Source organism: Malaclemys terrapin, chromosome 1, assembly GCF_027887155.1.
Source record: "Malaclemys terrapin pileata isolate rMalTer1 chromosome 1, rMalTer1.hap1, whole genome shotgun sequence".
NCBI lineage: Eukaryota > Metazoa > Chordata > Testudines > Emydidae > Malaclemys > Malaclemys terrapin.
In genome coordinates this window covers 9,599,879-9,622,332 of record NC_071505.1, presented here as the reverse complement: position 1 = coordinate 9,622,332, position 22,454 = coordinate 9,599,879, and the positions used below count along the sequence as shown (strand labels likewise).

The following is a 22,454-nucleotide window of genomic DNA, read 5'->3' as shown; positions in this document are numbered from 1 at the left end:
TTTCAAGCTTTGCTCTGCAATCATGAGGGCTAGAAACTTAATTTTAAATGAAAGTTGTGCTTCTCCTGCAGTACTATGATTCCAGCAGCTAGGACTTTAAGAAAAAACACTAAAAATGATGGCACTTGCAATAAAATCACAAAAGCTGGCATGAAATGGATGAAATTCAATAAGGACAAATGCAAAGTACTCCATTTAGGAAGGAACAATCAGTTGCACACATACAAAATGGGAAACGACTGCCTAGGAAGGAGTACTGCGGAAACGGATCTGGGGGTCATAATAGACCAAAAGCTTAATATGAGTCAACAGTATAACACCGCCGCAAAAAAAGCAAACATCATTCTGGGATGTATTAGCAGGAGTGTTGTAAGACATGAGAAGTAATTAGAATCATAGACTTTAAGGTCAGAAGGGACCATGATGATTGTCTAGTCTGACTTGCACAACGCAGGTCACAGAATCTCACCTACCGACTCCTGTAACAAACCCCTAACCTATGTCTGAGCTATTGAAGTCCTCAAATCATGGTTTAAAGACTTCAAGGTGCAGAGAATCCCCTAGCAAGTGACCCGTACCCCATGCTGCAGAGGAAGGCGGAAAACCCCCAGGGCCTCTGCTAATCTGCCCTGGAGGAAAATTCCTTCCCGACTCCAAATATGGCATGTGGGCAAGACTCACCAGCCAGACACCCAGGAAAGAATTCTCTGTAGTAACTCAGATCCCACCCCATCTAACATCTCATCACAGGCTGTTGGGCATATTTACCACTAATAGCCTAATTTTGGCAATTGATCTTTGACCATCCCATCCTACCATCTCCTCCATAAACTTATCAAGCTTAGTTTTGGAGCCATGTCTTTTGCCCCCGCTGCTCCCCTTGGAAGGCTGTTCCAGAACTTCACGTCTAATTTCAAGTCTAAACTTCCTGGTGGCAAGTTTATATCCATTCATTCTTGTGTCCACATTGGTACTGAGTTTAAATAATTCCTCTCCCTCCCTAGTATTTATCCCTCTGATATATTTATAGAGAGCAATCATATCTCCCCTCAGCCTTCTTTTGGTTAGTCTAAACAAGCCAAGCTCTTTGAATCTCCTTTCATAAGATTTCCATTCCTCGGATCATCCTAGTAGCTCTTCTCTGTATCTGTTCCAATTTGAATTCATCCTTCTTAAAAATTCTTCTGCTCTACTCCACGCTGATTAAGGCCTCAGCTGGAGTATTGTGTCCAGTTCTGGGCACCACATTTCAGGAAAGATGTGGACAAACTGGAAAAAGTCCAGAGAAGAGCAACAAAAATTATTAAAGATCTAGAAAAGATAACCTATGAGGAAAGATTGAAAAAAAATGGGTTTGTTTAGTCTGGAAAAGAGAAAACTGAGAGGGGACATGACAGTTTTCAAGTACATAAAAGGTTGTTACATGGAGGAGGAAGAAAAATTGTTCTTAACCTCTGAGGACAGGACAAGAAGTAGTGGGCTTAAATTGCAGCAAAGGAGGTTTAGGTTGGACTTTAGGAAAAACTATCAGGTTGGTTAAGCACTGGAATAAATTGCCTAGGGCAGCTGTGGAATCTCCATCATTGGGGATTTTTAAGAGCAGGTTAGACAAACACCTGTCAGGGATGGTCTAGATAATACTTAGTCCTGCCATGAGTGCAGGGGACTGGACTAGATGACCTCTTGAGGTTCCTTCCAGTCCTATGATTCTATGACTAGGGGACACATCTTCTCCCCAACGATGTACTTAAAACACAGGCACAATTCCACTGTCTCTCAGGCTGCAATAAACAAACTCCCAGGGAGTCAGTGGAATTACACCTCTGTGAGGGGAAATTCAAACCCACAGCATCTACCAAAAGTAGCAGAGGGCTGGAATTATACAGAGAGGCCATCTCCTCTTGGAGATTAATTACACACAAATTGATAAGCCCTGAAAGCCAAATTGCAACTTAAGGGAACAAAGTGAGATCCGTTAGCATTACAGCGAGTTCTCTTCCAACAGATGCTTTATTATGGATGTGCAGATGTTCCGGCACGCTCACTGCCAGCTCTTGAAAATAAAGACACCCGTTCCGAGTCATTATCGTGCGCCTCTCCTGCTCCAGGAGGTTCGAGTGCTGCATTTTACAGTAAGTGGCACAGAGATAATTTTTATAATTCATTTGCCCTCTCTTTGCACCCTGAAGTACTATCACCAAGCTGTCATCAGCATCTGCGACACAGAACTAGAGCTCTCTTGGCTTGTGGCCATACAGAGCAGCATCATGTCTGTTCTTTATGTGATTGTACAGCACTTCGCAGAATGGAGCCCCAAGCCCAGATTGGGAGTGCTGGGTACTACTGCAATACAAATACAGAAGAATAAGGCACTATAAAGCAGCCACATCTAGGTAGCTGGGGAATCTAGATAGTGGACCTGTCAGGCCATAACCTCCCTCTCCACTGAAAGCATCTGTCAGCCACAAGGTCTCCCTGGATGCCCTGATCCTGGGTGTCCCTCTGGATCCCCACGTAACAGCTTCTGGCCAGGAGATTGAACCACAGTGATCTACACCTTTGTCATCTTCACGCTGCTCTGTGCAAGATTCGATACCTAGGGCCAGGGCCATCCCTAGCCATTTTGGTGCCCTACGCAGCCCCCCAGCGTATGGGTAGGGACGGCCCTGCCTAGGGCTGGCCCTGCAAGCCACGTGACAGTTCCAGCAGGGTCAGCATGCAGCAGCCCACCTACTAAGCAACACTAGGGTGACCAGATGTCCCGATTTTATAGGGACAGTCCCCATTTTGGGGTCTTTTTCTCATATAGGCTCCTAATACCCCCCACCCTCGTCCCAATTCTTCACATTTGCTGTCTGGTCACCCTAAGCGACACAGTCCTCCACAACTCATCACCATAGGGCTTTGTCCCTCACAGTGCATGCTCATCCAGGGCTGAGTCCAAATCAAGTTCCCAGGCCTCAGCTACAAAGCCTTAGCTGGGTCAGATGCCCATTGATCTCAGCGACTGCCTCGCAGAACAGCAGCTCCATTCAGCCAGCACAGACCATATGATACACCTCACAGGGGCTAGGGCAGGGGCGGGCAAACTTTTTGGCCTGAGGGCCACATTGGGTTTTGTAAATTGTATGGAGGGCCAGTTAGGGGAGGGGGTCATGGCCTGGCCCCCACCTCCTATCTGCCTCCCTCCCCCGGAACTCCTGCCCTATCCAACCCCCCAGTTCCCTGACGGCCCCCCCCAGAACCCCTGCCCCATCCACACTCCCCCGCTCCCTGTCCCCTGACTGCTCCCGGACCCCCGCCGCCCCATCCAACCCCTCCTCTCATTCCTGATGGCCCCCCAGGACCTCTGCCCCAATCAACCACCCCTTCTCCCTGTCCCCTGACTGCCCCCGGAACCCCTGGCCCTGACTGCCCCCCGCTGCCCCTACAAACCCCCCTCTTCTTCCTGACTGCCCCACCTGGGACCCCTGCCCTCATTCAACCCCGTCTCCCCCAAACCGCCCCAACCCCTATCCACACTGCCGCCCCCTGACCACCACCCTGAACTCCCCTGCCCTCTATCCAACCCCCCCTGCTCTATGCCCCCTTACCGCACTGCCTGGAGCACCGGTGGCTGGCGGCACTACAGCCGCACCGCCCGGCTGGAGCCAGGCCATGCTGCCACCACCGCCACCGGGCAGCACAGAGCACCAGGTCAGGCCGGGCTCTGCAGCTGCGCTGCCCCAGGTGCTCACAGCCCCGCCGCCCACAGCATTGCGCTGGCGGTGGAGCGATCGAGCTGAGGCTGCGGGGGAACAGTGGGGAAGGGACCGGGGGCTAGCCTCCTGAGCCAGGAGCGCGGGGGCCAGGCAGGACGGCCGGCCCGCGGGCCGTAGTTTGTCCACCTCTGGGCTAGGGGCAGAGCTTTTATAGTCATGGAACCAGCGTCTGCCAGAGACTAGGTTGGGCACAAGTCCTGGGCAGATGTTCTGGGCTGGGGTCCCATCTCCACTTGGAAAATGAGCCTTCTAATAAGAGTCTCTGAAGGGGAAGAGGTGGGAGAGCTACATTTCTGGCCCTTTAAAAACTGTGTAGGAAGGGGGCATCTTTTCTATAGAAACTCAACGTTATTCAGTAGAATTCACCCTGCAGGGGAGGAGGGTTTTTAAAAGGGCCAGGACTGCTCCTCGGCAGAGATCACTCTTTGTACTACACTTTGGGTGTGAGTGCACCTAAATATTGGGGTGAAAAGCATCCTAAGAGAGTTTGTAATAAATATTAACCAATAATTATTAATAGGCTCCAAAGGTGCCCAGGATGCAGGCAGCGGGGTGCCCCATTTTTTACTTTATTACTGGTATTTTCCCTTCAGTGCTCCTTATTCCCAATTCGATTTGCATTTTGTACTGAGTGGAAGACAGGTCAGTGCTCTGCTGATGCTGTCGGGAGCTGAAACATATCTGTGGATTTTGTATTATTCCATCAAAAAATAACTACGTTTGAAAGGACATTAAGAGCTCCAGACTCAGGCAACACCAGAGCCCCCTTATGCATTATAGTATCGGGCCTCACTCCAATTCTGCTGGTCTGACATGGGGTCATCCTTTTGGGTCTGATTCTCCACTCACTCCCCACCCTGTAAATCAGGAGTAACTCCACTGAGGCACACGTCCTCGATGAGGGCTAGCTCCCTGCCAAATTTAAACTCTCTAGTCGTGGTCATTTTGTTATTATTTGTTTGTATTACTGTAACGCCTAGAGTAGGGTTGCCAGGTGTCTGGTTTTCGACGGGAATGCCCAGTCAAAAAGGGACCCTGGCGACTCCAGTCAACACTGCTGACCGGGCTGTTAAAAGTCTGGTTGGCGGTGCAGGCAGGCTCCCGACCCGGTTCCGTGCGACTCCCGGGAAGCTGCTGCCATCTCCCTCTGGCTCCTAGGTGGAGGGACGGCCACGGGGACTCTGCACGCTGCCCTCGCCCCCAGCACCAGCCAGATCCGTGGCCAATGGGAGCTGAGGGGGCGGTGCCTGCAGGCGCAGGCAGCGTGCAGAGCCATGTGGTCGCGCCTCCACTTAGAAGCTGGAGAAAGATGTTGCTGCTTCCCGGGAGCTGCCTGAGGTAAGTGCCACCCAGAGCCTGCACCCCAAACCCTCTCCTGCACCCCAACCCCCTGACCCAGCCCTGAGCCCCCTCCTGCACCCCAAACACCGAACCCACCACAGACCCCGCACCCGCAGCCCTCACCCCCCAGCCCCACATCCCAAACCGCCGCCCCAGCCCTGAGCCCCCTCCCGGACCCAAACTCCTTCCCGGAGCCCGTACCCCCACCAGCACCCCAACCCCCTGCCCCAGCCCTCTCCCACACACAAACTCCCTCCTGGAGCCCCCACCCCCTCCAGCACCCCAGCCCCCTGCCCCAGCCCTGAGTCCCCTCCTGCACTCCAAATCCTGGCCCCATCCCAGAGCCCACACCCACAGCTGGAGCCCTAACCCCCCTGCTGCACCCCAATCCCCTGCTCCAGCCTGGATCCCCCTCATTTCTGGCCCCATCCCAGAGCCCACACCCCTAGCCCAGAGCCCGTACCCCCTCCCACAGCTTAACCCCCTGCCTCCCTGCCTCAACCCGCTGAAAATGAGCGTGTGAGTTAGGGTGGGGGAGAGCGAGTGACGGGGGGGAGGGGGAATAATGTGGCTGGGGGCATGGCCTCCGAGAAGGGGTGGGGGGGGCAAGAGTGTTCGGTTTTCTGCAAATAGAAAGTTGGCAACCCTAGCCTAGATACCAGTCGAGATCGAGACCCCATTGTTCTAGGCACTGAACAGACACCACGAGAGACAGTCCCTGCTCCAAAGACAGACACAGGATGGGAGGGGAACAGAGGCACACAGATGACATAATTCGCTCCAGGAAACACAGCAGGTCAGTAGTAGAGCTAGGACTAGAATTTCTTGACTTCCAGGCCACTGCTCTACCCACTAGACTACACTGCCTCTTAGCACTAGGGTTGATCACAAGACATTTTTTAAATGATGGAAAAGTTCATTATTTCCCCTCCTGTAAAAAAAAGAAAGGGGGCTAATCCCATTTTTCCTCCAGCTTGTCAAAATAATTCACCTTCAGACAGAGACCAGGGCCAAAAAATTCCAGCTCATAAAATGAAATAGCAACTGAACATGTTGTAATGTTAATGCTCGGGTAACCTTAACTAGAGCTACGGCTTGTACTCCAGCTGGAATAGATAGTGAGAATTTCCCACCAGTTAATTACCATTTGTAGGTAGGGTTACATCTTCCTGGAGGGCAGAGGGAAACACTAAGAGGTTTGAGCATAGCACTAAAGCAGATAATTGTGCAATTAGAACTACTAAAAGGTGACAAAGCCCCAGGCGCAGATGAATTGCACCCCTGAATAGGGTGACCAGATGTCCCGATTTTATAGGGACAGGCCTGATTTTTGTGTCTTTTTCTTATATAGGGTCCTATTACTCACCCCCCACCCCCATCCTGATTTTTCACACTTCCTGTCTGGTCCCCCTACCCCAGAATAACGAAGGAAGCAGCAAGAGAAATAGAAAAACCTCGCTCCAGTGGCAGGGGAGGCTGGGAGAAGGGACAAAATTATAATATTTAGTACAGGGAAAAGGAGAGGGATTTTAAATTAAGCTCATGATTGACATATGGTATGGGCTGCGCCTGTGAAGCGCTGGCAAATCCCACTGAAGTCAGTGGAAGGAGCTGGACCTCAGCAGCTCTCAGGTGCACTCAAGTCTGCTTGAGTATCTATCTGAGGGATTGTCTACATTGCAGTTAAAAACTCACAGCTGACCTGTGCCAGCTGGCTTGGGCTAAGGGGTTGTTTAATGGCAGTGTAGATGTTCAACCCGCGCTCTGGGACCCTCCCACCTCGCAAGGTCCTAGGGCTCAAACATCAACTCCACAATTAAACAGCCCGTTAGCCCGAGCCTGCTGACACAGGCCAGTCACAAGTTTTTAACTGCAGCATAAACATACCCTCACAGACAGGAAACAATTACAGCATGTGGAGTAGGTGGTTCAGGGGCTTGGCTGCAGCACTTCTAGGTGTCTGGTTCAACTCCAGCCGAGGTTAGGAGTGAAGAATCATCTGACAGCTGTTGGTGATCTACTACACAACATTAGTTCTGCAGAGAAGTGTCCACATCACAACGCCCAATAAGAACGAACTTTGGCCACCCCTGTTGAAAGTCTTAAAGTCAGTTTTCATTCTCCAGACACAAAGCACAACCACAAACTTTGTTTTTCTCTTCATGTAAAATCTAACAACAAAGCAAGAAAGAACAGAAGTAAAGTCTCCACCAGAGCGAGCAAGAGCACAGGGTCGCCTCTGCAACAAGCGGCACCTGAACCAACCACAAAATGGCGGCTATCTCCAGCAAACTCCTAGGGAATTAAAGGCCCAGTGCAGCCAATAAATAAATAAAGTGACAAGAGTACACAATCTGTCAGTGCACGCACCGAGCCACGGAGAGTGACCAGACTTCCCATCCATATGGCCCCTCCAGGTCAACGATGAGGCACGCTGGCAGGGCAACAGAACGGAAACTTACCCTGAGGCTGCCCATTCTTTGGCTAAATAGAGAGCGTCAATCTCCAGGTCTTCACGCCAGCAACTCTCACGGGCACTCAATGCCCTTAAAAATGTAAGGGGAAAATCCTGGCAGTGGCAAACAATCAGATGGGGCAGTTATTCAAAGCAGGGGGAAGGCAGCAAGTCGGGGTTGGGGAGAAGCCACAACAGTCAGTCTGAGAGCCAGGATCTTGTATATAAATGACCACAAAGCGTTAGTTTCAAGAGTGGACAAATCTGATGAGGATATTGGGGAAAGGGGTTGGGGAGGAAACAACAACAAGAAGACAGAGCAAATCGATTCCAGGTGGAGCCCATCTATTGGCTTCAGGCAACAATGCAGTGGAGAACTGCTAGATTTTAAAATAAGAATGACCAAACTGGGTCAGCCCAGCGGCCCATCTAATTGCGTTTCCTGCCTCTGGCAATGGCCAGCTCCAGATACCTAAGAATGTGCCGAAATCCCTGTAATGGACAAGTAATGGAAATTGGAGAAGTTCTTCTAAAGACCCCCCCAAGTGAGCGTTTGGCTTGATGTATGATGCTGTATGAGCCTCATCATTGTTATCCTAATTCATGTAACTGTGGATGTGCGCAATAGGTCCATCAATGGCTATTAGCCAGGATAGGCAGGGATGGTGTCCCTAGACCGGGATGAGCAAACTTTTTGGCCCGAGGGCCACATTGGGGAATAGAAATTGTATGGCGAGCCACGAATGCTCACAAAATTGGGATTGGGGTGCACAAGAGGGTGAGGGCTCTGGTTGGGGGTGCGGGTTGTGGGGTGGAGCTGGGGATGAGGAGTTTGAGGTGTAGGAGGGTACTCTGGGCTGGGACTGAGGGGTTCGGAGGGCGGGAGGGGGATCAGGGCTAGGGCAGGGGTGCGGGCAGGGGTGCAGGTTCCGGCTGGCGGTGCAGGCTCTGGGGTGAGGCTGGGGATGAGAGGTTTTGGGTGCAGGAGGGTGCTCCGGGCTGGGATCAAGAGGTCTAGAGAGCAGGAGGGGGAATCAGGGCTGGGGCAGGAGCGTGGGGACAGGCTCAGGGATGCAGGCTCCGAGCGGCACTTACCTCAAGCGGCTCCTGGAAGCAGTGTCATGTCCCTTCTCCGGCGCCTACACGGAGGTGCAGCCAGGGGCTCTGCGAGCTGCCCCATCTGCAGGCACCGCCCCTGCAGCTCCCATTAGAGCACTGGAGGGGGCCTTTGGAGCATAGGAGCCAGAGCGGGGCCATGCCAAGGCTTCTGGGAGCTACATAGTGCGGCCCCCGACCCAGCACCCGGGCCGGAGCGGAGACAAGCCGCATTGTGCGGCCCTGACACAGCACCGCGACCGGAGCGATGATGATTACCTGTTCTGTTTGTTCCCTCTGAAGCTCCTGACATTGGCCACTGTCAGAAGACAGGTGTGACGTTACTGACATAACCTGTAACCGTTTAGATCATTGTTGCAACCACTGTTATATATTTGCAGCAAATATTGTACAAAGGTTGTCGTGTAAGGTGTCTATGGAAAGGTTCTGACTGGCTAATTATGATTATGCTATCTGTGTGTGTGTAACATTTTTGTAGTTGAAGTTATCAATATTGGCTATGTACTTGTATATCAATGTGTTTTGATTCTAAGTAGCCTTAGTAAAGCATTTGGTCAGCTTCTTGAGAAAAGAATTTGCAAGTTAAGTGCCCAATCAAGAAACACTTAAGTGACAACAGACCCTGGGAGACTCCAATCCACATAAGAAGTCTTCCTGGGGACATTCAAGATAGCATGTGGGCAATGGCTGCCACCTGTAAAGAACTAAGTCATGCATGGACATGTGACTTGCCCGTGTGACTCCAAACTCCATTTTGTGGTAATTTTCCACAGTCAGAACAAAGAGGTGTTCTTACCCCTGGAAGAGACTATAAAAGGCAGCTGCCTCATCTCCGTCTTGTCTTCAATCCTGCTTCATACCTCTGGAGGAACTTTGCTACAAACTGAAGCTCTGGACAAAGGACTGAATGACCCATCCCAGCTGGGGATGGACTCCAGAGACTTGATTTGAACCTGCAGTTTATTCTATCACTACTACAAGCCTGAACCAAGAACTCTGACATTACTGTACATAATTGATTCCATTTAACCAATTCTAGCTCTCATCTTTATCTTTTTCCTTTTATGAATAAACCTTTAGATTTTAGATTCTAAAGGATTGGCAACAGAGTGATTTGTGGGTAAGATCTGATTTGTATGTTGACCTGGGTCTGGGGCTTGGTCCTTTGGGATCGAGAGAACCGTTTTTCTTTTACTGGGGTGTTGGTTTTCATAACCATTCACCCCCATAGCGAGTGGCGCTGGTGGTGATACAGGGAAACTGGAGTGTCTGAGGGAATTGCTTGTGTGACTTGTGGTTAGCCAGTGGGGTGAGACCAAAGTCTCCTCTGTTGGGCTGGTTTGGTGCCTTAATAGTAAAGGAACTCCAGCCTTGGCTGTAACTGCCCTGCTCTAAGCAATTTTTCCTGAATTGGCACGCTCAGTTGTGTTACAATAGGATACTGGGTTATGTTATGTTTCAATATCCCTGTCTAATCCTTTCCTTAATGGATCAATGGACTCCCTTGGCAGTGAGTTCCACAGGTGGGCTAGGCACCATGTTAAAGCACTACCTTTTACCAGTTTCAAATTTGTTGCCTTTCAAGGTCATTGACTGTCCTCTTGTTATTATACTAGGATAAAGGGCCAATAGAGATGGTAAATTTGGCATCCCTATGACATTAAGTTATTGCAAAGAACATCACAAGAGAAACCAGAAAAATAACCTGGAGCAGCTGGTGACACTGAAAATTATGCTAAGAGCCCATCTGCAGAGACAAATTTATCGCATTAGGACATACGGTAGTTCTAGGGTGACCAGATAGCAAATATGAAAAATCGGGACAGGGGGTGGGGGGTAATAGGAGCCTATATAAGAAAAAGACCCAAAAATCAGGACTGTCCCTATAAAATCAGGACATCTGGTCACCCTAGGTAGTTATAACATAGCTTAGTTTTGCCAGTCCATGCTATAACGATGTCACAAGATTCCATAACATGCCTATAACACAGCTGGGCCCTGCCCACTCAGTGTTATTTAGTCTGGTGTCCCTTGGATGGTTACACGCAAGATTCAACAGCAGGTAGATACTAGCGAAGTGCACACTGCATGCAGCTCAGCTCATCTTACTATAGAAGAGAGATTGTGGATAGGGAGGGAAAAACCTAAGTGACTTAGGTACTCCAGGATCTTAGCAATTCAATAAAGCTAAACAAACAAGCTCACCATTCTGTAGAAAACAGGAGATTGAGAGACACCGGGAGGTGCACAGAGTTTACAAGAGGGGGAACGGAGACAATAGATGCCCCGGAGCTATTTGCGTCCCCGGGTCGTGAACTCTTCCCAAAGGAAAGGGCAGGCGCTCCAGGAATTCGGAAACAATTTTTTTTTTTTTACAAGGAAAAATGGCTAATTATGGAAGAAGCTACCTAAGGCAGCCACAGGAGCAATGGGTATAACGAGGCTCTTAGAAAACAAAGACATCGGGGCAAGCATGTAAAAGGAAAAGGTTACCAGGGTTTCAAACAAGTGAGCAGAGCTAGATGGGGCCGGACAGTCTCATACACAGAGTGTGTAATTTGGCTGGGTCTGTTCCTTGCTTCCTTCAAATTCTTAACTGTCCCAGGATGTTTGGATCTTGGCTGATCTGGACTTAGCCAGGAGCAGCATGAGTGATAGCCAGGCATTTTGGGGGACTTTGCGGCCCCGCATGTCATTAGCTCCTAGCAGTATAGGGCCTATCATGCCCAGCAGAGCTGTTCTGATCTCCCCAGGCCATCAGCCTCCCCCTCTGGTCATTGAGACAGAAGTTCACAGCAAGAAAGGGGGTGGTATACATGCACTCAGCTTGGGAGACGAGGGTGGTCTGAAAAGGAACCAGCTGGAGGGTAAAACAGGTCCAAGTGTTGGGCGGCGCTAGGAGTGACAAGGCAGCAAAGGTAGAATTCAGACCCTCCTGCTCCAGAAGCACAACCCCCTTCTATTTGATGTAGAAGGCAAATCTCTCTTAGGTGAAGGGGCCTATGACACGCAGTTGGGCCTTTCCAGGTCCATCCAGCAAAGGGCTGCATTGCACATGCTCACTCAGGTGAATGGGTAGGGCATCTGGCACCTTCCCCCCCAGTGCCCTCCACGCTCGGAGCTGGCACTCTGACAGGGGCAGCACTCACCTCCGCTGCCCTGAGTTCTAAAGGGTGCAACATCTCAGACGACGCTCACAGCATCCCCCCAACCTGCCTTGGTTTTCCCTGCTCTGTCAGAACACAGTCACACTCTGCATGCAGCTGCAGTTCCCCCTCCCAGGCTGGCACAGGAGCAAACTGACAGCTTGATGGCTCGGTGACAGAGTAAACAGAGGACCTCGGACACAGGGACAGCAGCTGGGCACAGACAGAGACTTTTGCATGGGAGGTAGGTGCCCGGATGAGGGGGAGCCAAATTTGGAGCTGCTGCAAGCAGATGGAACTGCACTCAAATCAGTGGAGTGGCTCAGAAGTGTAGGCTCCATGCACTCCTCTCTGTTCACGTCAGAGCGGGGTAAACCCATCCGAATCCAGCCAGCGGGTCCCCTGCAAGCAGCCTCCTTCTTCCCGATCCTGCAGACGCTCCTCTGACCCAAATCAGTCGGGCTCTCAGGCGTGTGTGCAGGGAGCAGGGGAAAAAGCCATTCTCCCCACACTCATCTCCCTTCATACCCACAGGGATCTCCCCTCTGTAGATAATGGTGATGGGGTTCAGGCCTATCTTCTGTGCTGTCCCCATCTGCCAATACACTCCCATCTCCTCCACGTACATACAGTGGATCGGCTCTCAAAGGAGCACCACTGCCATAGAAGAGGGTACCCCTGGGAAGTAGCTAACCAGCACCAAGTCTCCTTCTGCAGGTCTCAAGATCTGCAGGATTTCCCAGGTTGGGTGGGTCTCACCCCACCCGGTCTTTGGGGGTGGTGGGGGAATCTCTCTCTTGACTGCAAGCTCCTATGGTTTTAATGTCACAAGTGATGGGGAAACTATTCCATGGCTTAAGAGATCTCACTGACCCTAATTAATCTCATATACCTGCCACAAACCCCATGCACACAAGCCCCACAGGGTGTTTGTCACAAACGCAGGGGCTAGAGCCCCAAAGCTTCAGAGAGCTTCAAACAAGGTGCCAGGCTCTTGTACAGTGTTTAGAAAACTCCTGCAGCATCACTTCAGCCACCGGCATGAATAATAATAATAATCATAATCATACTTCAAAGAAACCCTCCGGAATTAAAATAAACTATGTCGTCGCACCGCTACAGGTCCTTTCATAGAATCATAGAATATCAGAGTTGGAAGGGACCTCAAGAGGTCATCTAGTCCAACCCCCTGCTCAAAGCAGGACCAATTCCCAGCTAAATCATCCCAGCCAGGGCTTTGTCAAGCCGGGCCTTAAAAACCTCCAAGGAAGGAGACTCCACCACCTCCCTAGGTAACGCATTCCAGTGTTTCACCACCCTCCTAGTGAAATAGTTTTTCCTGATATCCAACCTGGACCTCCCCCACTGCAGCTTGAGACCATTGCTCCTTGTTCTGTCATCTGCCACCACTGAGAACAGCCGAGCTCCATCCTCTTTGGAACCCCCCTTCAGGTAGTTGAAGGCTGCTATCAAATCCCCCCTCATTCTTCTCTTCTGGAGACTAAACAATCCCAGTTCTCTCAGCCTCTCCTCATAAGTCATGTGCTCCAGACCCCTAATCATTTTTGTTGCCCTCTGCTGGACTCTTTCCAATTTTTCCACATCCTTCTTGTAGTGTGGGGACCAAAACTGGACACAGTATTCCAGATGAGGCCTCACCAATGTCGAATAAAGGGGAACGATCACGTTCCTCGATCTGCTGGCATCCTTTCATCCAAGGATGTCCGGGTGCATTGCAAACAATTCATTAATTAAGCCTCCAAACAGCCCGGGGGAGAGGGTGTACCATTACTGTATCCATTTCACTACTTGGGGAATCAGTGGCACAGCGCAATTTCAGTAACTTGCCGAAGGTTACACTGGGGATAGACTGCCAGAGTCCCAACTCCATCTCCTAACGCAGGTTACAACCACAACCTGTCTTGTTCACATGACAATTTAATGTGTTAGTTAACACACGTCTGCCAACGTGTTTTTAAAAAAACCCTTGTTCCTAGTGTAGCCCCACCCTGGCAACTCTCCTGTTTTGACCACAATCCCCTCCCAGCATCAGGAGTAGAACCCAGACGGCCTGTAGCCCCTTCCTAGAACGCAGTATCATGAATAATGGAATGAAAAGCGAGATCACTCAAAGTTTCTGCAGTTCACACACAGACCCTTAGATCGAACCAACCTTCAGCTTCTTTGGAACTGTTGTAGCTCTGGGACTGAAGAGGGGGTGTTTTAGAGACAGGGACTGTGATGGCTTTAGATTAGGAGAACAGCAGGCCTGTAGGAAAAATCCAGTCCTGCCATTTGCATTAAGGATTATTTGAGACTTTGATTCTTTTTATCCACCCGTAAGGTAAAGGGGTCAAATTTCTCCTCCCAAGTCAACACCACCCCCATAGCCTGTAATGGAATTTAAACATCTAAGAAGTGTCCCGTGAACATGCTGAAAAAGCATCTTTGGGCCTTTCTCAACAGATTGTCTGAATTTGAGGCAATTGTGCTTAAGACCATCTTCATGTGTATGCTGTGCCAGCCGGATTCTGATCTGACCTACCCCAGTGTAAATCAGGGTAGCTCCATTGAAGCCAGTGGATCACACTGGTGTGAGCTCAGAATCAGGCCCAGATTACACAGTAAATAGCCTTAGCAGACAATTGCTGCGTTTTTGAAACCGCAACACCATAGTCCTGATGCTGAGCCGCCTTGAGCACTGTGCTATCCTTTATTTACACCTGTCGAAGCCAGGGTAGAACACTACCAAACCAGAACTCTCCACTCGTGTGTACAGGTGATAGCATTTCACAACCCTTGTGAACAGCTATACCTGGCTACACAAGCAGTCAGGCAAAGGGCAATGAAGTGGGCTGTAGTCCACGAAAGCTTATGCTCTAATAAATTTGTTAGTCTCTAAGGTGCCACAAGTACTCCTGTTCTTTTTGTTGTTTCCAGTTATTTTTGTTCTTTAAAATAATCTGCACATTTTAATTAACGCCCCCCAACCCCTACCCACACACACAATTTTTTTCTCCTTTAGGAAAATAACAGGGTTGGCCACCCTTCCTGACACGTGTGGGTCCTTGCTCCTTGAGTGTACCCATTGATTAGAACGGGTTCTGCTCATGGAGTTAAGTACAGCTCACAAAACGGTGTAATCCCTGGGCAAGCTGAAGTCAACATAAGGGAGGCCCAATCTAGCCCTTAAAAAAAGAGTCATCCAGCCTTTCTACACAAAGTAAAAAAGTATCTGCAGTTGACTTATTTCAAACCATAACCATAGTAGCTTATAGAAGGAGATGCTGTTCGGCAGAACTGGATGAGTTCCAAGAGGAGCCCAGCAGGATCACTTGACAGCTAATATAACAGAGCCATCAGAACGCCTCCCCTCACCACCATCACCCCACAGCACAGCCCTCAACCCCACTTCATACAACTCAAAGTGGATTTGACTCAAACCCCTGAAAAAAAATCTTCCGAGGCGTTACTGGGCCAGGTTCTGCCTGGTGTAACGTGCAAGTGGCTACACTGACTTCAGTGCGGTTACTCCTGATTTACCCCAGCATCACTGAGATCAGCGTTTGGCCTAATCTTCTCATGTTAAACAACAAGAGAAATCATTTTTTCAGTGCCTCTATCCGCGTTCATAACAGCCTGACGTCCCTGCACTTGTTGACTCAGGGCTTGTCTTCACTGCTAAAAAAGTGGTGCTTTCTTTACCGGGGGGTAACTACAGTGCAAGAGCTATCCTGCGGTAAAAACACAATGAAGACAAGGCACTTTAGTTTTAGTGGACGATTAAACTTGCTGAGCTCAACCGCACACCTCTGCCTGGGGCAGACCTTCACTGTGCTTTTAACTCAGGATAGTTACCGCAAGGTAAAAAACCGCAGCTTTGAGCAGTGAGGGCAAGCCGTCAGATGGGCAGAGAGGTCACTGCAAGACCTCCTCTAGCGCAGGCCTTCGCCAACTTTTGTCCATCCTTTCTCCCTCTTAATGTCAAGAAACATTCCACTCCTTCGCTGTCCTCGCCCTTCCTCCCGTTTACAACAAAGGGAGGAATTCCCTTTCCGACTATTTTTCTTTAAAAATGGTTCATGCGGTGAGTGCATTTTAAACACACCTTTCAGATGAGACATACAACTGAGGTCTTGGTGGCATGGGGCCCATTAAAGATCCTATGGCAGTTTTCACAAGAGTATGGGTGTTAAACCCAAAGTCCTGGATGAATCCAAGTCTGGATTATTACTTCCTCTCATCAAATTCCCTTGTACGGGGTCCTGATTCCAACTGCACTCACACCAGCGTAAGTCAGGGTAAGCAAACTGAGGCACGATAGCTAGGGCACTGCATGGGGAATCAGGAGTTCTATTCCTGGCACTGCCACCAATTTGCTGTGACCTTTGCTTTTCCTGTTTTCCCTCCTACCTTTTATCAGTCTTGTCCATTTACATTGTAAGCTCTGCAGGGCAGGGACTGTCTCTTAGGGCTTGTCTACACTTACAGGGCTGCAGCCGGTGCCGCTGTAGCGCTTCATGAAGGTACTCCACCTCCCGGAGAGGCAGTAGCTGTGTCGACAGGAGAAGCCTTCCTATCTACATAGCGCTGTCTACACCGGGAGTTCAGTCGGTAGAACTGCGTCACTCAGGGATGTGGATTTTCCACACCCTTGAGCAAAGTAGTTACACCGACATAAGTTTGTAGTGTAGATGAGGGCTGTGTTTATACAGCGCCTGACCCAGGGGGGCCCTGGTGTTGTTTGGGGTGTACAGGCACTCTGTAATAGAAGTAAAAAATAATAACTCCAGCCAAGTGAGTGGAGTGATACCAGCATGCAACTGGTGTAAGATCCAAATCAGAAGCAGGGTTCTGTATTTCCTGCTCTAAGCTGCTGGGTGGGCTGTTAAACAGCTAATCCACTCCACCCTGGAGACCCCTGCATTTCAGGGTAAATTGATTCCTGGGGTAAGAACTGGATGGGGTAAATTGATTCCTGTAACAATTACTGAATAACAGCCTAAAGTGCTTTGGATTCCTCTGGGACGAAGAGCACTACATAGATGCAAGGTATTACTATGCAGACAGGGTAACCTGTGTTCATCCTTTTGTCTGGCTGGGCCATTTCCACTTCAAACTCAGCAAAACCAGGAGCGTCCGCTGGACGTGCGGCACACGCCAACAGAGTCCCCGGGTTCAGGAGAGCCACGGGGCGAGAGAGAAACATCTTCTCCTTGTTGCTAACTTTCCACTTGCTTTGGTCCCCTGGAAGAGGATCAAAGCTGCCCTCAGCCTGGGCTTTACTCTGCCCTGCCCATCACTCAGCACGGACTGCCCTGAGCCAATGCTTCCTAACCGCTTGGGGCTGCTGTGATCAACTGCAACATACGCTAGCCCATCTCCGCCCGAGGAAGCTGGATGGTTCAGAGGCTCTCCCAATGTGATGCGAGACCCCTTTCACCACTAGGTCGTTGGCTCAGCTCCGGCGTGCGTCAGCAGTTACCCTTCGGTGGCGAACATGCAACGAGTTGTTGGGTCTCAGTCTGGTGCCTCGGGGGGGGGCTCCACCCATCCAGTTAGCCCCGTGGCTGGCAACCTGGGCAAAGGTGCGCGGGACGGGCAGCAGGAAAACCCCCCTCTCCTCCCAGAGCCGGTCTCCTGTCCCCCACCCGGCGGAGGGAGAGGGGAAGGCTGCTGATGGGGGTACCCATCCACCAGCGGGGCCGGCACAGCTACCCCCCCGGGAAGGGGCAGGGAAGGAGACTGGCACTTACCCCTGTAGCAGAGCAGGACGAGCAGCAGGAGCGGGCAACGCATGGTGCCTCCCTGGATCGCCGCTGAGCCCCGGCGCGCAGCTGTCCCTCTCCCGCAGCCCTGCGGGGACGGCCGGCGGCGAGGCTGGGCAGGGGGGTCGGCTCTGCGCGATGCACCAGGGCTCGGGCTGGGTGACCAGCGCCCGCCGCCCGTGGAGCCGGGGCGCTGCTGTCCAGCCCCCTCGCTGCCCCCAGCACGCTGGGGCCCGCGGCTTCTGCGACCCCCTCTTTGCACGGGGCTCTGGGCAACTCGCCTCCTCCTGCGCCGGGCGCTCCGCTCCGGATCTCTGCCTCTCCCTGCCCCGCAGCGGCGGCGCCCTTCGCTCCGCGGCTCCCCCTGCCGGGTTCCCTGCGCCCCCCGGCGCGCGCCGCAGCTGCCTTTGTGAAATGCTGCCGCTGCCGCTGCCGCCGCTGCCCTGCGTAGCCCTGCCGGGTCCCAGCCGGGGCACCGCTCCGTACTCCAGGGCGGCTGAGCCAGGGGAGAGCGATTGGTCCGCTTCGCCAAGCCCTGCTTCCCGAATGGCTGGCCCCCAGTCCGGCCCTGATTGGCCACAGCAACGGCCTGTCCACTGCAGATCCCACCCTCCCACTGACTGATTTTAGGGCTGGTCTGTCCTCCCCCACCTCAGTTGTAGGGGCCCTACCAGATTCACAGTCCATTTGGGTCAATTTCTGGGTCATAGGGGTTTTAAAATGGTAAATGTCATGATTTCAGCTATTTACAGCTGAAATGTGGCAGAGTTGTAATTGTAGGGGTCCTGACCCAAAAAGGAGTTGTGTGGGGAGGGCGGTCACAAGGTTATTGGGCGGGTGGTGGGGCGGGTTGCAGTACTGCTACCCTTACTTCTGCACTGCGGCTGTCCTCATAGCCGGGCAGCGGGAGAACAGTGGCTGCTGGCTAGGAGCCTAGCTCTGAAGGCAGAGCCACCGCGAGCACCAGCACAGAAGTAAGGATGGCATCATATGGTATTGCCCAGGGCCGGCTCCAGCGTTTTTGCCGCCCCGTGGCAAAAAAAAACAAAAGAAAAAAGCTGTGATCAGCGGCAGCTCTACCGCCGCCGCTTCATTCTTCGGTGGCAATTCGGCGGCGGGTCCCTCAGTCCCTCTCGGAGGATAGGACCTGCCGCCGAATTGCCACCGAAGAGCCGGACATGCTGCCCCTCTCCGTTGGCCGCCCCAAGCACCTGCTTGCTGCACTGGTACCTGGAGACGGCCCTGGGATTGCCACCCTTACTTCTGCGCTGCTGACTGCAAAGCTGGGTCCTCAGTCAGCGACCGCTGCTCTCCAGCCACCCAGCTCTGAAGGCAGCAGCACAGAAGTAAAGGGTGGCATGGTATGGTATTGCCACCCTTACTTCTGTGCTGCTGCTGGTGGGGCACCGCCTTCAGAGCTGGATACCTGGCCAACAGCCGCCGCTCTCCAGCCACCCAGCTCTGAAGGCAGCACAGAAGTAAACGTTATGAGTCAAAGTTTTACACACCTCACTGCTGATCGAAACCAGACTGAATGATACCAGCGCTCACTAGTACTTAGCCTGTCAACTTCTTGGGGCAGGGACTTTTAGTTCTGTGTCTGTACAACCCCTAGCACAATGCGGGTCCAGATCTGTGACAGGCTACTAGGTGCTACCAAAATACAAATAACAAATAATAATATGCATATTTTTAAGTATATATTATCTGAGTTTCAGACACAGCCTTCATCCCGCACTGTGAAAAATTCCTCTTAATTTGAATGAGTAACAGATTTGAGCAAATGTAAAGACACAATACTTCTAAGGCCACCCCAAATGACATGGCTCTGTGATGGCAAGACAGTTCGGAAGCACCCAAAGCTTTATTTCAGTTCAAAGTACTGCCCCATTTAGGGTGGTCAGATGTCCCGATAATATCAGCATTGTCCCAATATTAGGGGCTTTGGCTTATACATGCAACTATACGGCCTCTTGAAAAAAAAGTGTCCCAATTTTTCACACTTGCTATCTGGGCACCCTACCCCCATCAAATTCCCTGCCCCCAAATTGCATTTGCAAATGTTGTTTGCATAAACAACTGGGATTTGAACATTTAAAAAAAAACCACATTTTTATTGGTTCAAGAACACAAAAATAAGCAATATGTGAAAAATAAACATAACAATAAGGCTACATTTGCTACATTTATTTGTTGCTCCTGGAAGGTCCTTTATCTAACATTTAGTGAAATAGTATTTTGCTGCTGCCAGGAGACTAGAAATAAGCTTAGAGGTTTCCACTGAACTGTCCCCTCTCTCTAGGAAGTCCAGACATATATCACTAACGTGTCCAATGATAATCTGGATACACTGATATCAAAAATTAAATTAAGGACAGATGTCCAAAAATGAGCCTGCCTTGGATACTGCAGTCTGATGTTGTTACAAGGTTATTACCATGGGCGGTGGGTAGCATAGGCCGGGGAAGTCTGTGCCTCCCCAAACAGCCTGGCGTGGCCCTGCCCATGCTCTGCCCCCAGGTCCCCTCCTGCCTGCTTCCAGTTCCCTTCCCGGCACTCTTCCGGGGCCAAGAGGCTGGGGCCAGTTCTCACAGGGCCCGGGGCTGGGGGGCTAGGGCTGGGGCAACGTCGCACCGCCCGTCTGTCCAGCGCTGGGGTTAGGGGTGCTCCGGCTATGTTGCCCACCCAGCACTGGGGTTAGGAGCACTCCGGCCACGCTGCCCACCCAGCACGCTGGGGCTGAGGGCGCTCTGGTCATGCTGCCCGCCTGCCATGTTGGGGCTGGGGGTGCTCCAGCTGTGCTTCCCACCCAGTGCTCCGGGACTGGGGACATGCGGTGGTGTGTGCTCTGGGCTTCGGTGGTGGTGGAAGAGGTGGGGCGGGGCCTTGGGCAGAGGGGGAGGGGCTGGGGATTAGTCTCCCCCAACGGCTCGTTTGTTACAAGGTTTCAAAGGTTGTTACAAGGAGGAGGGAGAAAAATTGTTCTTTTTAACCTCTAAGGATAGGACAAGACGCAATGGGCTTAAATTGCAGCAAGGGCAGTTTAGGTTGGACATTAGGAAAAACTTCCTAACTGTCAGGGGGGTTAAGCACTGGAATAAATTGCCTAGGGAAGTTGTGGAATCTCCATCATTGGAGATTTTTAAGAGCAAGTTAGACCAACACCTGTCAGGAATGGTCTAGATAATACTTAAACCTGCATGAGTGCAGGGGTCTGGACTAGATGACCTCTTGAGATCCCTTCCAGTCCTACGATTCTATGATTTTATGTTGCAAAATGTAACTTTCCTTCTCATACACACACATTCTCACTAGCAAGTCTGAGAATTTATTTTTATTTATTTTAATGTGAAGAGACATTGAAACATCACCTTATAGTGTTCTTATTTTAATAGAATCATATACTTAGATTGTAAATTCTTTGGGGGTAGAGACTGTCTTTTTGCTTTGTGTTTGTACAGCACCTGTCACAATGGGGTCCTGGTCCCAGGGCTCCCAGATGCTCCTGCCACACAAATCAATAATGAATAATTCATAACTTCATAGATTCTAAGGCCAGAAGGAACCACGGTGATCATCTAGTCTGACCTCTTGCGCAGCACAAGGCACAGAACTTCCCTCCAAATAATTCCTGTTTGAACAACAGGAGATCTTTTAGAAAAACATCCAATCTTGATTTAAAATTGCCAGTGAAGGAGAATCCTCCACAATTCTTGGTACGTTGTTCTAATAGTTAATTACTGTCACTTACAAATGCACCCCTTATTTCCATTCTGAATTTGTCTAGCTTCAATAAATAATAATAGGATGGAGGCAGATATTTCCCAGTCTGGGACCACTGCTCAAAGGAGATTTCTTTTCCTATAAAGTTTTCCCTGTTTTAACATATGCCAACTTTTCTCCTACGTATAAATTTTCCATATAAACTGGAAATTAAATGTTTATAGCCTGAGAACCAGGATATTAATATTGTCACTCTTGTAGGAGGCCTTTGGAAATCCTTTGCAACCTGCGGGTTGGTCTACACTAGAAAATTAGGTTGATTTAACAACATCACTCAGGGTGTGAAAAATCCACGTGCCTGAGCGGTGTATTTAAGATCACTTAACCCCCCAGTGTAGACAGTGCTAGGTTGATGAAAGAATTCTTCTGTCAGCCAAGCTAACGCCTCTCTGGGAGGTGGATTCCTTACGCCGATGGGAGAATCCCTCCTGCCCGGTTGGCATAGGTACTGTCTACACTGAAACACTACAATGGCACAGCTCTGCTGCTGCACCATTACAGTGACAAGCCCTGAGTATTAAGGACATATATCTGAAGTGTAGATGGGGAGAAGAGGCATGTGGGTAAATTAAACATGTTTATTATTTACTATCTGTATTGAGGTGGCACCGGGACATCACCAATCAAGGATGAGAGGCCCCATCGTGTTTGGCACAGTATATGCATATAATGAAAAAACAGACCCTAACCTAGAGAACTTACAAATATTTATGTCCAACATCTTTCCAGAATCAAATAAATGACTCTCAGAATCTGGCCATCACTCAGAGTGCAAGTGTTGCACCCTGATCGCTGGGGACGGAACCTGGATTATTTCTAGTTGGAGTTAGGCCAGGTCTACACTACAGACCTATATCAGTATAACTACGTTGCTCAAAGGTGTGAAAAATCCACACCTCTGAATGACGTAGTGATACCGACCTAGCCCCCTCAGCCCCGCCCTGTGCACACAGGGTGATGTCGATGGGAGAACTTCTCCTGTGAACGTAGCTTCCAGCTCTCGGGAAAGCAGATTCACTACGCCAACGGGAGATGATTTCCCATCGGCATAGTAGTGTTTTCACTAAAGCACTACCATGGACCA

The 22,454-nt window shown here is 50.5% G+C and overlaps 1 protein-coding gene across 2 annotated transcripts in view; it reads right to left on the bottom strand.

Annotated features, from left to right (window-relative positions):
* Positions 1-18,011, bottom strand: part of PODXL (podocalyxin like) — an 86,173-nt gene extending 68,162 nt beyond the window's left edge. For both annotated transcript variants that reach the window (XM_054015876.1, XM_054015883.1), the window contains exon 1: positions 17,576-18,011. In XM_054015876.1, the coding sequence (XP_053871851.1) occupies positions 17,576-17,618 (43 nt within the window). In that variant the 5' untranslated portion in view covers positions 17,619-18,011. The remainder of the gene's footprint in view (positions 1-17,575) is intronic.
* Positions 18,012-22,454: the final 4,443 nt, after the last annotated feature.